A 12,026-nucleotide genomic window follows, 5' to 3' on the forward strand; every position below is an offset into this window, starting at 1 on the left:
CAGAAGTGATCGATTTGATTCTCTGTCATTCCATCGGGTGACACCCATGTAGCTTTGTGTATCGACTTATGTGGGAAAACACTCCCTCCGATTACAAGTTGGTGTAGCAAATACCACAACCTTCTTGTTTGATTTTCCATTTTCCAAAATTATTAGACTATACAGTCTTTATATTTCACCCTGTCCCTATTCATTACATGGTACAGTCTTGCATAGGGAGAGCCAGAACATGACACCACGTTAGGTTTGTTGTTTTCAAATCAAGCACTAAAGTAAATTGCCCATGATATAAGAAGAATTGATGGTGAATCATCACTAGATTGAAACCATCATGAAGAAGTCGGGTTACCAGAAATGTAAAGAGAGGCAGCAGAAAGCTGAGAGAGAGAGAGAGAGAGAGAGAAAGGACTGACAGTTAGGCACCCAGTTTTTCTCGAAGAAAGGTAGACGATATGTTTATTCACTCTTTTTCCTTTGGTGGCTATTAACCTCACATGCTAATGTTAATGCTACAGAAGATTATTATTGTGGCTTAACCACTTTTTAGATGATCAAGCTAACAACTTAATTTCCAATGCAGTGTCGATTTTCTTAAATATTTCATAGGTTACCTTTATTGCCACTGAAAATGAGATTGGTAATGAATGTAATTTTGGTTTGCAAAGAGCTCAGTGAATTTTTCAGTCCACTGTATGGCTAGTTAGACAAGACTATACAGCTATACAGCTAACACTAGACAAGATCGGTCCAGTTTTGGACGAAAAGAGGAATTCCAGACTGACCTATGTCAATGCACCCAACCCACTGAATGAAGCAACCATGAAAAAAGCTTGTGCCAATGCACAATGCATTCTCAGAGAGACACAGAGGGAGTTCTGGGACAACGTTTGTGAAAATGTTCAGAGTTGCGATGACTGTGGTGACATTGCGGATTCCACGCGGCCCTGAAGTTTGTTCTAGGGCCATCACCTCGACTGACTGCGCCTTTGAAAGACTCCGATGGTAACATCTTGTTGGAGAAACCTGTTCAACTCAAACGCTAGGTTGAGCACTTCAGCTCTCTCTACAGCAACCCCGTACCTTTTGATGAATCCACGCTGGACTGCATAGAACAACTCCTGGAATTGAAGTAACTTGATGAAGATCCCACCTTGCAAGAAATTGAGAGCGCCCTAAAGGACATGAAAAGAGGCAAGGCACCTGGGAGTGATAGTATACCTCCAGATCTTCTTAAACTTGACATCCCTGTCTTGAAAGAATACCTGCTCGACCTGTTGTTATCATGCTGGTGTGAAGGACACGTCCCACAGGATCTCAAAGACGCAAAGCTGGTGACCCTCTTTAAGAACAAGGGGTCTAGACAAGTCTGTGACAACTATAGAGCCATTGCTTTGCTCAGTCTGGTCGGTAAACTCTTCGCCAGTATAATTCTGAAGAGATTACAGGTTCTTGCAGACAGAATTTATCCTGAATCCCAGTGTGGCTTCCGAAGGCATCGATCCACCATCGACATGGTCTTCACTCTCCATCTGCTTCAGGAGAAATGCACTGAGCAAAACAAACCTTTACTTGCTGTTTTCATAGAACTAACCAAAGCCTTTGACTCGGTCAGCTGTGAAGGCCTGTATCTGGTACTATACAAGTTAGGCTGTTCACCTAAATTCCTAGCTATCATCAAAGCATTTCATGAAGGAATATCTGCTTGCATAGATTTTGATGGTGACCTCTCAGAAGCCTTCACAGTGAATTGTGGAGTTAAACAGGGATGCGTGATGGCTCCAACTCTGTTTGGCATCTTCTTATCCACCCTGCTACATATCACTTTTCCAAACCCTGAAGGCATCGCCCTCAGCACCCAGAGCGATGGCAAACTTTTCAATCTTGCGCGCCTCAGGGCAAAGTCGAAAACCAGCACAGTCCTGATATACGAACTAATTTTCGCTGATGATGCCATGTTTTGCTCTCAAAGTGTAGCCAAGCTACAAGGTACATGTGACGCATTCAGCAATACCTGTGACAAATCTGGCCAAATAATTAGTGTGAAGAAGATGGTTGCCTTTTCAATAAATGCACCCCCTCCTCACATCACCATCAATGAGAGCCCTCTTGACACGGTTGAAGACTTCCGTTACCTAGGTTCCACGGTCTCATCTTCTGGAAATCTAAACCATTAAGTTAACTCATACATTGGCCAGACTGCCTATCTGTTCGGGAAACTGGAAAGTTATGTTTGGGACAACAAGTGTCTTACAGTCCATACCAAAGTGCACATATACCAAACATGCGTACTGTCCGCTCTGCTCTACGGTAGTGAGACATGGGCTTCTCATGCCCACATTGAAAGGAAACTTAACAGCTTCCAACTTAGATGCCTCAGAAAGATCTGTGGGGTTACATGGATGGATAAAGTTCCAAACTTGGAGATCCACAAAAGATGTGGCACCACAAGCCTGTATCCAATCCTGAAACAACATAGGCTGCGTTGGTTGGGCCATGTGTCCCACATGGCCCACTCTCGTCTCCGCCACCAAATTTTGTATGGTCAGCTTGCAGGTGGCAAATGTGACAGGGGGCATCCAAAGCTTTGCTTCATCGACGTTTGCAAGCATGACCTGAAATTATTCGACATCAGAGGTGATTGGGAGAAGCTTGTCCAAGATCATATTTCTTGGCGGCACAAGCTCCACCAAGGTGCCAAAAAACTTGAAAATGATCTGGTGACAAAGGAGTCTGACAGAAGACATAAGAGACATGAACCTTGTCAAACAACGGAATTCATCTGTGAAACCTGTGGCAAGCTCTGTAAGAGTTGAGCTGGGCTAGATGCCCACGGTCATGACCATCGGTGCTGAGCAGACCATCCAACAGGACGTAAAAGACTTTGATGATACAGCTAGTGCGCCACCTAAGTTAAGATGCATGCTAATAACTAGCTTGTTCACTAATGACATCTGCACTCAACATGCACAGATGCAGCCTCAGGATTAGGGAACCCTGCCTTAACCCCCCTCCCAGTTGAAGCAGAAGGAGTTGAGCAGTGTATTATTGATAATGTATTTACAGAGAAATCTATGAATAATGGATGGCATGGTGGTGTAGTGGTTAGCATTGTTGCCTCACAGCAAGAAGGTCCTGGGTTTGAGCCCATTAGCCAACAAGGGCCTTTCTGTATAGAGTTTGCATGTTCTTCCCACATGTGCATGGGGTTCCTCCAGGTGCTCTGGTTTCCCGCACAGTCTAAAGACATGCAGGTTAGACTAATTGGTGGCTCTAAATTGACCATATATGTGAGTGTGAATGGTTGTTTGTCTCTATGTGTCAGCCCTGCGATGACCTGGTGACTTGTCCCGGGTGTACCCTGCCTCTTGCCCGTAGTCAGCTGGGATAGGCTCCTGCGACCCTGTACAGGATAAGCTGCTACAGATAATGGATGGATCAATGGATCTGTGAATAAAGGGCTTTGGGGTTAAGGCTCATGCAGACTGATTTTTAGTATTTTATGCTGCATTTACCAAGTGAGCAGCTAGCTATAGCAAGCAAGTACAATTTTAGCTGATAACGTTCATATAGAAATTCCAGTAATGAAATGGACAACTGTCATATGAAATGAACAAAATCTGGCTAAAAAGACTGTTAGATAGCTTGACTTACGATGTAAAGGGAATAATGCCATTGTCACTTTTAAGATCATAAATTTGTTTCCCTTTTTGATCAACTAATGTTACTAACCAAGCATGCAGCTCATTCCATCCAAATGTTCGTAATACATACATATGGTTCTCAAAACATGCTGTGTTAGTACAATTATATGACAGATTCTGAATTATGTACCTTATGGATAGTTTGGAGCCAAGGCTTCAAGCCATGATGCAGCCTGAGAGGAGGCCAGAGATATTCAAAAAGAAGAAGAGGCTAAGAATGACAGTGCAAGTAGTGACAGCAACACAGATGAGGACGAGGAAGCAGTGAAGAGCAAAGAACAAAGTGAGGCTGAGATCAGGGACATTTCAGTCACTGAGTCACATACACTGGTTTCAGAACTAGATGATCTGCTGTCAGTTGAGCCAGGCTTGTGGCCAGCAAAATTAAGCGACAGTGACAGGGCAACTATTGTTAGAAAATTGGCAACAAGGGAAGACAAAGAAATACCCAAAGATTCAGAGGGAAAGCCATTTCCAGACTACTTGAAATACACCAAGGCACCAAACAGCAGAGAAAAGGTTAAAAGGTGCTGGTGAGTTCATAGTGACAGTGCAAATGCTCTTTTTTGCATTCCTTGTGCTCATTTTTCACATGGATTAAAAAGGCCTTCTCATAGCGCTCTGAATAGTGACCACGGGTACAAGATGTGTGATGTTAAGTGGTGCTGCATGTACATTGCTGGAGTGCACAGATTGATGCTGTTTAACATGGAGCAAAACCTGATGTCATTGAGGCCCTTGGCTCCATACTCAGCTCATGCAGTCTCACAAGTGAGGCTAGACCTGAAGCTGTTGGTCTAAGGAAGTACTTTATGTTGTTTGATGTCATTGTACTTCTGACCATTTGGATGAAAGTATTGCAATGTATTGATGACAGAAATGTGATGCTCTAGTCAGGGAAAATATCACTTGAGGTGGAGGCAGCCAGTGTAAATGCACTCTAAGATGAGATGCAGGCTCTTAGAAATGGATGGGATTCTCTCCTCTCTGAGGCATCATTGATTGCTAATCAAATGGGGGTTCCACCTCAGTTTAGAAAAGAACTCAGCCGTGAGAAGAAGAGGAAGAGGTTCCAGGATGAGACCTCAGAGGAAGCAGGTCAGGAAGACAGTGCAGAAACAACATTTCGAAATACTGTATTTTTCACTGCCCTGGAGCAGATAATAAGTAACTTGGACACTCGGTTCCAAACCATAGCAAATATTGTCGAAGAATTTGCAGCCACACATAAAGTTGGGCAGATAAGTGACAGTATTGTTTCTTCTCTGTGTTGGCCACTGATAATTAAGTATGCAAGGGACCTCACACCTCAGTTTGAGAATGAAATCAGGCATCTTATTCAATATTTTCTGCTACTTTCCACTCTGACTGCACCTGTCTTTCTCTCCTAAATGCAATTTACAAATTGCAACTCCAGAGCATTTTTGGAGAGGGTTGCATTGCCCTTAGGATTTTTTGCACACTTCAATTTACTGTTGCTGGTGGAGAAAGGGTATTTAGTAAGCTGAAACTGATCAAGAGCTATCTGAGCTCAACAATGGCTCAGGAGAGGCTGAATAATCTTGCAGTCCTTTCAATCAAAAGCAAGTTGGCTCTGTCACTTGACTTTAAAGACTTGATCAATGATTTTGCTACCAAGAAGGTTCAGTGTTTGTCTTTTGGAATTTGAATCCTTGCTGTTAAAAATATTCTCGCACTTCTGTTTTTGATGCATCCATTTGCAGGCAGCATGGTATAACCAAATTGTTGATGTAAAATTTATGAGCGTGTTAAATAAATGTTCCCCTCTGTTGCACAACAAAGCACATAAGCCACTTTAAAAATGCATGTAGAGTATGTACAGTGGTTATCTAGCTCATTGTTGTTATTGTTCAAGTCTTTATTTAATAATTTATTTAATGTATAATTTAATTTATTTAATCACTTGATGAATGTTGAGTTTTTCTCACTGGATTGTGGATTACTGTATTTCCAGGTATTTTTTTTCTATTAAATTGGCACAGCCAAGAAAAAAAAAAAGCCCGAATCATGTAATTTTCTTCTATGAATTAAATAATTATTCATTAACCTAGAAATGTAACTGCATATAATGACTCAGTACATGAAGGAGACATCAGGATGAATTTGGAAATCTGTTTGAGACACCAAGGCCAGACTACACGAAGTTTATACTTATCTATGAGCTCCAGCCTGGGGAGGTCTCGAACTAAAGACTGACACTGAGGGGTGAAAACTAATATCAGGGTATGGACCTTGTGCGCGTGACATCACGGTCACGTGATTATCTGTTTATACCGCCATATTGGGGATCACGCTTTTGCAAGTTTGATAGTGATACCCGTTGTCACGATGTCTTCTTCTCAAGTCTGCCTCTCGACTTATGTTGAATCCCTGGATATCACAGCAAAAAATCGTTATAGAGATAAGATTGCTGTCTTATGGGGTCGACCCATATATGATTAGTAAGAGTGAAACCAAATCTGCGCTTGATTGTTCAAGTAATGAGCTGCCAGATGTAAGTTACCCCGATGTATATCATTATCTAATCAACACGCCAGGGGGTTACAGTGGTCAGTCACTAAAAGCCTACAAGTCACTAGAAGCTTACAGATATTTCTCCTCAGGATGGGTACGGAACATGCTAGTTCATATGCATGAAAAGCGTTTTGTAATTTCTTCACAGGTGCATACCATACATTGACTTTTCAGAATAGATCCTATTTGCATATCTCTATTATCGAATCATGTAGCATGATACTGTTTTTTAATTAGTAGTAGTACTAACTATTATGTATAGATATTACTCGATCTACGACTAGTTTTAGTAATGGCAATGTAGAATGCCACGAGTCAAGGATTTAGGAAACATAAAAATTGAAAATGCACAAGCATATCATGTTTATTACAAAAATGTATATTATTTACATGTTATACTGAAACAGTTAACATTACAGGGTAGAAGCCACTTGCCTGACACAAAATGTTGGGCACACAATCTCAAGTGTTCGCTTGGTTCCCAGTCAACACGTTTAACGGCAGCAATCCACTTCTTCCTCCGCTCTTGATCAGTGGGGAACCGGTAAAATGATAAACCCTCCGTGCTTTTTCTGTTTGAGCACCCGACTGCCACACAACAAGCCATTCTGACTGAAAATTTTAATCAATCTCCAAAAATTTCCGCGTGTGAAGTGAGCTGCGGCTTGATACCCAATATGGCGGATAAACAAACTTGACCTCTGACCTATGATGTTGGTGCACAAGGTCCATAAACAAGGTCTGTGTCTTCTGTGATCAATTAAGTAGAGGTGTTCAGATACAGTGGGTCATTACTGGTGTCTGACAAACTCAGATTTTGTTGAATGAATAACTCGCTAACACTAATAATTAATTAAAAGCACTAATAACACTTCCTCTGGATAAACTAAGGGAAGTGATTTATTTATTTATTTATTTTTGCAGGGGTGGGTGAGGGGGGTGTTTATTATATTTTTTTAGAGGGCCCAAAATTTCGAGCAGCGCCCCTGCACAGTAAATTGTAACATGTCTTTTAGTGTCGGAAATTCACTACAAAAGTAATACTGATGATTTTTGTAACAGAATATTGATTTGAGTTCAGTCTGAGTAACATCCAGGTTTACAGTTGTGATTAATACAGTAGGTGTAACAGCATTTCCATAACCATCACACCAGTCCCCAATTCACCAATGAGTGAAAGTAACATGAAGCATTCCACTTACTCTCTTTTAAACATTAATGCTTTATAATTTAATTCACATCTTCACTGTCGATACTTTCTCTTGAATATTATTATTATTATTATTATTATTTCTAATGGATATATATAATATTAATATTATATACATATATATTACGGTCCATAACAGATACTGAGACAGGTGCTTTGGTGATTTGTTTATGATGTACATGAACAATAATGTGCAACAAAAGTGTTTCATGATTCAAAGGCTTTTATTAATAATTCAAAGCAGGACATTGCAGTGATACACATACTTAACACATATGGAAATGATCATTAAGAAGAAGAGTTGAGTTAAACTGAGGAGTGTGTGAGCTCACATGTTAATAACACAAATGAAATGATGAAAGTGGGACATTTGAGCAGTAAAGGCCACATGTAACACACAGTGAAGCAGTAGAAGGTGAGCTGAGTAAAGTGTGTGTGAGCTCACAGCTCTGAGCACTGCTCTGTGTTCACTCTGCCCACCACAGTAGGTTGGTTGTCTTTGGAGGCCTCACAGGTCACCACCTTGTTCCTCCACTGCTCCGGGTGGAGGCTCAGCGTGCTGCTCCAGCTGTAGAGGCCGTCCGCGTGCAGAACGGCGGTGCTGCGGCTCTCCCCCGAGCTCCAGCTGCTCCCATCAACCTTCCAGCTCAGTGTCCAGTCCGAGGGGAAGCCCTTGTCGGCCACACACATGAGTGTGACCTTCTCCTGCTGCAGCTCCACACTGGAGGGAGGCAACACCGTCACACTGGGCTGAGTGACACCTACACACACACACACACACACACACACACACACACACACACACACACACACACACACAGAGTTGAGACAGGAATGGACAGCTGTCAGTCACTCAGGCTTCGTTTCAGCTCACTGTGTGTTTCACTTCCCTTTATATCTTACAGAGCAGAACTGAGTTCAGTGGAGCATCACAAACGTTTCACACTCAGTTCAAAAACTTTTACATCTAAGATCTATAATCATTTATATTACAGTTATCCCTGGACAGCAAAATTTAATTATACTGAGTATTCAGGAATTAAAAACATTAAATTCATTTTATAAAATGAATAAGCCACATTTGAAATAGAGAATATTTACCACTTAAGCAAATTCAGTTTTGGTTTCTACATTTAAATCTGTTCATAGACTCACAGTCTCTAAGATATTAAATGTCGTTAAAATCATTCAATAAAAAAATGTCACCTGTAATTTGCACAATGATATCTACTTTGCTTTTAGACTTAAATTATAATTAACCACAAGCACTATAATCAAATACATTTAAACTTTAAATGATAATAAAGAACCAGCAGTATAATAAAAAGACATTTTTCAAACTTGTAAAATAATGGAAATTTGAGAAACAAAAGGATGTTACACAAAAATCACATCTCAATGAGTGGATTTGGAGGAAAACTAAATGTAAAATATATTCTTTACACATTACAACATGAATCTGAACACACTCCATTTCAGTCATTAATCTGAACACACTCCATTTCAGTCATTAATCTGAACACACTCCATTTCAGTAATTAGTAAACAGGTTACTTACGGCCCACAGACAGTTTGGTTCCTCCACCAAAAGTGTTCCACAGTGATACAAACAGGTTTAGCGGCCGTACAAAAACCCTGCTGCTCTAAACTCACTGCTCTCTCCATCCATTTAAACCTCTTATTACAAAACAGCTACAAAACACCAACTTCTGCTCACATCAGCTGATTAATACACTAACTCTCTGACTGTTTTACTACATTTTACTGTTTTTTTCTTTTAAAACACTAAGAGTGTCAATCTAAACTGAGGATGAAATTAGTGTGTAAGAAACACAAATAATTTTCACAAACTAAAGCTGAAAAGTCACAAAATGTGGATCTGCAAATGTTCAGGTTTTGCTCCGATTGACTCATGGAGTAAAAATGCTGATGTACTCATGAGAAATTTACAATATATGACTGAATGTGTGGAGCTAAAGTGAGAATAATTCCTCCACTGCTTCTGTAGACTGATAGAAAGTTATGATATGATATTTAAGTCCTACAATAATCTACATATTAATTTTCAGTCAAAAATATGAGTGTGTATTTACTCACTGCCAACATTGATGCTGCTTCTTCCAACATAAATCCACTACAGTGAGAAACTCATTAACATTCAGTACAAACACCATCCAGTGAAAGTTGAAGCTTCTCTCTCTAATTCACTTATTTATGCATCTTAGACCTCAAAGTGTTTTACAGAAAATCTCCATCTGACCCCACAAGTAAAATTCACACAATAACTCTGTAGTAGTGTGAGAATGACAGTAAGATTGGGGGAATGTGGTAAAGGTGTTTCCATACTTAGAGGACACTTTGCATTGGCAGCACATGCTTCAGTGCTCTGGGAGTGTTTATAGCGCTGTGACTTTAACACTTCATGACTGAGAGCTGCTGCTACAGCAACTTCACCCACAGCTACCATGACTTTGATCCCCGTCTTCATCTGGACACTGATCCTCTGGACTCAAGGTCAGACATTGCTTTGCCTTTTATATTTATAAACTGGTCAAGACAATACATTTTTGAGGTTTGTCTCATGATTATTCTTTCAACAATTTTCTATATCATATATGTATTTTTTTCAGAATGCAGAGGTCAAGCCACAGTAACTCAGACTCCTGCAGTGAAATCTGCTCTTCCAGGAGAAACAGTCACCATCAACTGTAGAACCAGTCAGGCCGTGTATTATCACAGCTCATACGGCCACTACTTACACTGGTATCAGCAGAAACCTGGAGAAGCTCCTAAACTCTTGATTAAACTTGCAAATCAACTACAGTCAGGCTTTCCAGCTCGTTTCAGTGGCAGTGGATCTGGATCTGATTTCACTCTGACCATCAGTGGAGTCCAGACTGAAGATGCAGGAGATTATTACTGTCAGAGTTACCATGAGATCTCTGGCTACTGGTTCACACAGTGTTATAGAGTCGTACAAAAACCTCCCTCAGTCAGATTGTAGAGAGACTGCACTGCTGCAGCTGGGAGAGACTGCAGGTGCTGAGTTGGAGGATGTGATACGACACAAGTTCACAACTCACAGTCGAAATCTCTCAATAACCATGATGATTATGAAAAGTGAGTATATAGTAAGTGTGGCAGCGGGGGCGTGGTCAAGTGTTGGTCTGTGATTGGAGGGCGAAGTCAGGGAAGGTAAGTGGCGGAATCACTGCACCTGATGAGTATTAACCTGTGTTTGTGTGTCTTCCCCAGTGACCGGGCCCTTTAAGAGGAGAGGGAGAGCGTAGGAAGGGAGCTTCTCCCCAACCTGAATGCTTGTGTGCGTGCGTAGTTTAAAGCTGAAAAGCTAAATAAAGAGTCTTTTGAGAACTCAGTTCTGGCCTGCCGTGCTTCTGTGATTCACCCACCTAGAACCCTTGCTACAGTCAGCTATATTTCCATTAAATTAGTTCAACAAAGAAAGATGTAGGATTAGACTTCGAGGCCTTTTTGAATCTTTTCCTGCTATATTTTCACTCAATCTTCCTTTGCGCCCAACACTGAATTGGTTCAGAAAAAGGAAATATGGCTAATCATTTCGAAGGCCATTGTTCTGAAAAACTTAGATGAAGCTGTTGACTGTTTGCCCATTTCTGGTACATCACATATTGACATTACTGACCCTAAAGTGTATACCATGTCAGTTGCATAAGTATTCACACACACTGCACTTTTCCACATTTTCTAGTGTTATAGCCTGGAACTGAAATGCACTTAAGTGGGACTAAAGGTCATGAAGCTACACAAAACCTCCCACATTATCGAAGTTTGGGGGAAATCAGTAAAGGTTCTTATTAGTTAATTAACTCTAAATTAGTTCTAATGAAACAAGTTCCCATCAGAAGTCATATGTTGAATGGTGTCCACCAGTGTCACATGATCGCAGTGTAAATCTACCTTTTCCTGAAAGGCCCTGAAATATGTTAGAGAACATCCTGAAACAAACAGCATCATGGAAAACAAGTTCTTGATGGAAGTCATATGAAACCCTGTTTGAGTTTATCTTCAGGCTTGTGGCAGACGCAGCAATCATGGAAGAATCGGTCTGATGAGAACAAAACACAACTTGGAACAATGAACTGAACTATATTTGGTCAAAACTGATGTCCCAAATGAAGCATGATGGTGGGAACATCACATTGAGAGCATTACCTTTGGCCCCTTTGTGGCATCCTGAGTAATGCCCTTCTTTACCTGGACACTGATTTTTGGTGAACAGCCTCCTCTAGGCAGAGTCTCATGAGTGCTGTATTTGATCCAGTTTTAAAATAATGGATTTAATTGTGCTCTGTGGTATCTTCAAACTTTGGGAAATGTTTTTACCAAACCCCACCGAGACTGATACTTTTCCAGTGAGACCATGGAGATCTTTAATTACAATGATGTGCTATTTTGTGTAGATTGGAAGCTTCACAGATTGGGAACAGTAAGTGAGCGTCACTTCCGTCTTCCTCTTCCTTTGGCAGGAAAATTCAGAAAGGCAGTGAGGTGAACAGCTGGCTGTGCTAACAGCTGATGGCGAAAGCTGGTTGTCCCAG

At 40.9% G+C, this 12,026-nt stretch overlaps 2 gene segments (V, D, J or C); one reads left to right on the top strand and one right to left on the bottom strand.

Moving 5' to 3' along the window:
* Window positions 1-12,026, top strand: part of LOC132882078 (probable non-functional immunoglobulin kappa variable 6D-41) — a 293,957-nt gene that overhangs the window by 262,470 nt on the left and 19,461 nt on the right.
* LOC132875751 (Ig kappa-b4 chain C region-like) lies at window positions 7,888-9,790 on the bottom strand. The segment is given in 3 exon segments: window positions 7,888-8,207; window positions 9,005-9,089; window positions 9,707-9,790. Coding segments are annotated over 3 exon segments (489 nt in total).

Source organism: Neoarius graeffei, chromosome 2 (genome assembly GCF_027579695.1).
Source record: "Neoarius graeffei isolate fNeoGra1 chromosome 2, fNeoGra1.pri, whole genome shotgun sequence".
In the NCBI taxonomy this organism is placed as follows: Eukaryota; Metazoa; Chordata; class Actinopteri; order Siluriformes; family Ariidae; genus Neoarius; species Neoarius graeffei.